General features: G+C 39.0%; 1 protein-coding gene across 1 annotated transcript; it reads right to left on the minus strand.

Annotated features, from left to right (window-relative positions):
* Positions 1-2,112: 2,112 nt before the first annotated feature.
* Positions 2,113-2,775, minus strand: LOC138869312 (uncharacterized). The gene has a single exon (XM_070146921.1). The coding sequence runs from the start codon at positions 2,773-2,775 to the stop codon at positions 2,113-2,115; it is 663 nt and encodes a 220-aa protein (XP_070003022.1).
* Positions 2,776-3,421: the final 646 nt, after the last annotated feature.

Consider the following 3,421-nt stretch of genomic DNA (forward strand, 5'->3'; position numbering starts at 1 on the left):
TACTCCATTTTGTTGGGGAGTTCTAGGAGCTGAGAAGTTGTGAGTGATGCCATTTTCATTGTAGAATTCATCAAATTTGACATTGTCAAATTCTGTCCCATGATCTGATCTAATGCATGCAACTCTAGACTCCATTTTCACCTGGATGTTCTTCATAAAGGCCATAAACACCTCAACATTTTCATCTTTGGTTCTGAGAAATAGAGTCCATGTGAATCTGTAGTAGTCATCTACTCTCTCAAAAATGTATCTTTTTCCTCCTCTGTTTTGCACTCTCATAGGTCCACACAGATCCATATGCAGAAGCTCTAGTGGCTTTGAGGTGCTCACATCTCTTTTAGACTTAAAAGAGGACTTCACATGTTTCCCTCTAGCACAGGCATTACAGACTTTTTGCATCTTGAATTGTGACATAGGCATACCATGGACCAGGTCCTTCTAAATTAGTTTGTTCATAAGAGAAAAACTTGCATGGCCCAGTCTTCTGTGCCATAGTTCAGCATCATCATCAACAGCTTTCAGACAACTCAGATCACCACTCTGTAAGGACTCAAAATCAGAAACATAGATGTTCTTGTATCTTTTGACCACAAATACTATTTCATCGGTCACAAGATCAGTGACTGTACATATTTTGAACAAGAATTCCACCTTGTTTCATTTATCACGGATTTGAGAGACACTCATGAGACTGTACTTAAGTCCATTGACATAGTACACATTTTCAATAGAATGACTGAGTGACTTCCCGACTTTTCCAACTCCAAGAATGTACCCCTTTTTTCCATTTCCATAGGATACACTCCCTCCTTACAGGGCTTTTAGTGAAAGAAAGTCTGTGGTGTTCCCAGTCAAGTGCTTTGAACACCCACTATCCATGAATCATTATTGACTGCTTCCTTTCATTGTTCCCTGCACAAGGGATTAAGAGTTAGTTTTAGGAACCCAAGCAAGTTTGGGTCCCTTGTAGTAGGCAAGAGGATGAATAAGAGTTCTCTTAGTCCATATAGGTAATGTGCATTTTTTGTGAGTGGAACCGGGTTCCTCTTTTGTAGTCACCTTTTCATCAAACACTTTATTTTTCTGAATCGATTGATTCTTGGCCTGGACATCTTCCTTGAAGTGCCTAGGGTTCCCACATTGGGTACAAGGCCAGTTATCGGAGATAGTGACGTACTTGCTGTGAGGGTTGTGAGGAGTATTCTCCCTTTGGAACTCTATTCCATGCCTGTTTTCACTGTCATTAGTATGCAAGGAAGTGGTAGCTTCTGAGGACCATGTCCACTTTAGGGACTTTTCAAGATCATTCTTTACTCTTTCCAAATTAGTTTGGAGTTACTCGATTTTCTCACTTTCAACACACATCCTAGATCTCATAGCTTTCACCTCATTTTTAAGCCTAATGTGTTCCTCACTTGCTATCTCCTTTCCCTTTCCATAATTTTCAGGTTTTGATTTAGTCCATGGTTTCACTATTGTTTCCCTTAGGTCTGTAATTTCTGCCAATAGATCATCCTTTTCTTTTCTGAGGATTTAAATGGTTTTAATATGGTCAGTAACTACAGCCACTAAGTCGTCTCTAGTTTGTTCAGATTCTCCTAATCTTAAGGTCAAAGAATCCCTATCCTCCACAAGACTATGAAAAGCAGTGATTAATACATCAGCTAAAGACATGAGTTTTTTTGGAGAATAGGATTTCAGATTTCTCTGAACATCCCTGAAATTTACCTCTTTGTTGTCATTGTCTTCATCATCGCCTGATCGAGCCATCAAAGAAAAAGTTGAGTCATATCCAATCTCCTTGCCTTCAATTGCCATCATGGAACTATCACCAGTATCAGGTTCATCTTCAAACTCACTAGAGGAATCCCCCCATGCTGCAAGTGCCTTTCTCATCATATTGTCAATAGATCTTTTTCTCTTGAAGTCCTTGAATGGAACCGGGTTCGTCTTAGCTGTTTTCTCATGGTAGTTCTTGGAGAATTCTTTCTTCAAGAGAGGACAGTCTTTCATGAAGTGTCCAGGCTTTCCACAAGTTTAACAAAGATCATAGTTTTTTGGTCTGTTAGAGCCGTCCCTTTTTAGAATTTCTCCATTTCTTCTGACCATCATCTAAAATCTTTTGGTTAAGTAATCCATGTCATTGTCTTCCTCACTTGAATCATTGTTATCAGCTTTAAGTACCAGGTTCTTTTCCTTCTTTGGTTCTCTTTTTTCACTGTCTATCTTTCTCTTCAACTCATAGGTCTTCAAGTTTACGATCAGCTCTTCTATGGTCATCCCCTGTAAGTCCTTTGATTCAGTAATAGCATTCATTTTGCTTTCCCAAGAGCTAGGAAGAAAGCTGAGGATTTTTCTCACAAACTTGTTTCTGGGAATAGTTTCACCAAGTGAGTGTAACTCAGTTATGATGGAAGTGAATCTTGTGTGCATATCTTGAATGGATTCATCATCCCTTATTTTAAAGAGTTCATACTCGGTAGTGAGCATATCAATCTTAGACTGTTTTACTTGTGTAGTTCCCTCATGAACTATTTGCAAGGCTTCCCATATCTCTTTGGCAGTGTCGCAGGTGGATATTCTATTGTACTCTTCAGGTCCTATTCCACATACTAGAATTTTCTTAACATGAAAATTCTTCTCCACAGCTTTCTTGTCTGTTTCAGTGTACGCTTTGCTGGTTTTTGCCATTGAAAATGGAAGTTCCTCTAGTACCTTGGTTGGAACATAAGGACCATCGCATATGATATCCCATAACTCGCAATCCTCAGCCATAATAAAATTGTGCATTCTTGTTTCCACCACCCATAGTATTGTCCATTGAACTTGGGTGGTCGGTATGTAAATTGACCTTCTTCAAAATTTGGTGAAGCAGTCATGAGGATCCTTCCTAGGTGTTAGCCTGATAAGAGGAACCTGCTCTGATACAAATTGTTAGTTTGTGTGAGTACACCAATCAGTAGAATACCTGGTCCTCTACGAGATTCTGCTGAGAATGCTAATAAAGCAGTACGTAAATAAGGCTAGGGATTTTTAAGTGGAAAAATCCCACACAAAGCGATCAAAAAACCACGACCTACACATGTAGGCTTTCAACTTCACTAACTTGTAAACGACCTATTACAACCACTTTGCAATGACTCCATTACAAAGAATATACTCAACTAACTTGTGGTACTCTTACCACAAGCCAATTTGTGACCTCCTAGTTACAAAGACTTTTACTAACTTGTGATGCTCTCACCACAAGCCACTTTGTCTCACCACAAGCCACTTTGTAACTCTACAGTTACAAAGACTTTTGCTTATGGCTAAACCTAGTCACAACATAAACTCAAAGAGTTTACGGATTTACAAGAGGATTCTTAATCAAACGCTTCTAGCTAAGCAGTTTAGGAGATACAATAAGTACAATTACAAA

This window comes from Nicotiana sylvestris, chromosome 5 (genome assembly GCF_000393655.2).
Source record: "Nicotiana sylvestris chromosome 5, ASM39365v2, whole genome shotgun sequence".
NCBI classification, from domain to species: domain Eukaryota; kingdom Viridiplantae; phylum Streptophyta; class Magnoliopsida; order Solanales; family Solanaceae; genus Nicotiana; species Nicotiana sylvestris.

What these genes read in the sequence shown, in the direction of transcription:
- LOC138869312 (XM_070146921.1), bottom strand. Translation starts at nt 2,775, where the DNA reads ATGGCTGAGGATTGCGAGTTATGGGATATCATATGCGATGGTCCTTAT.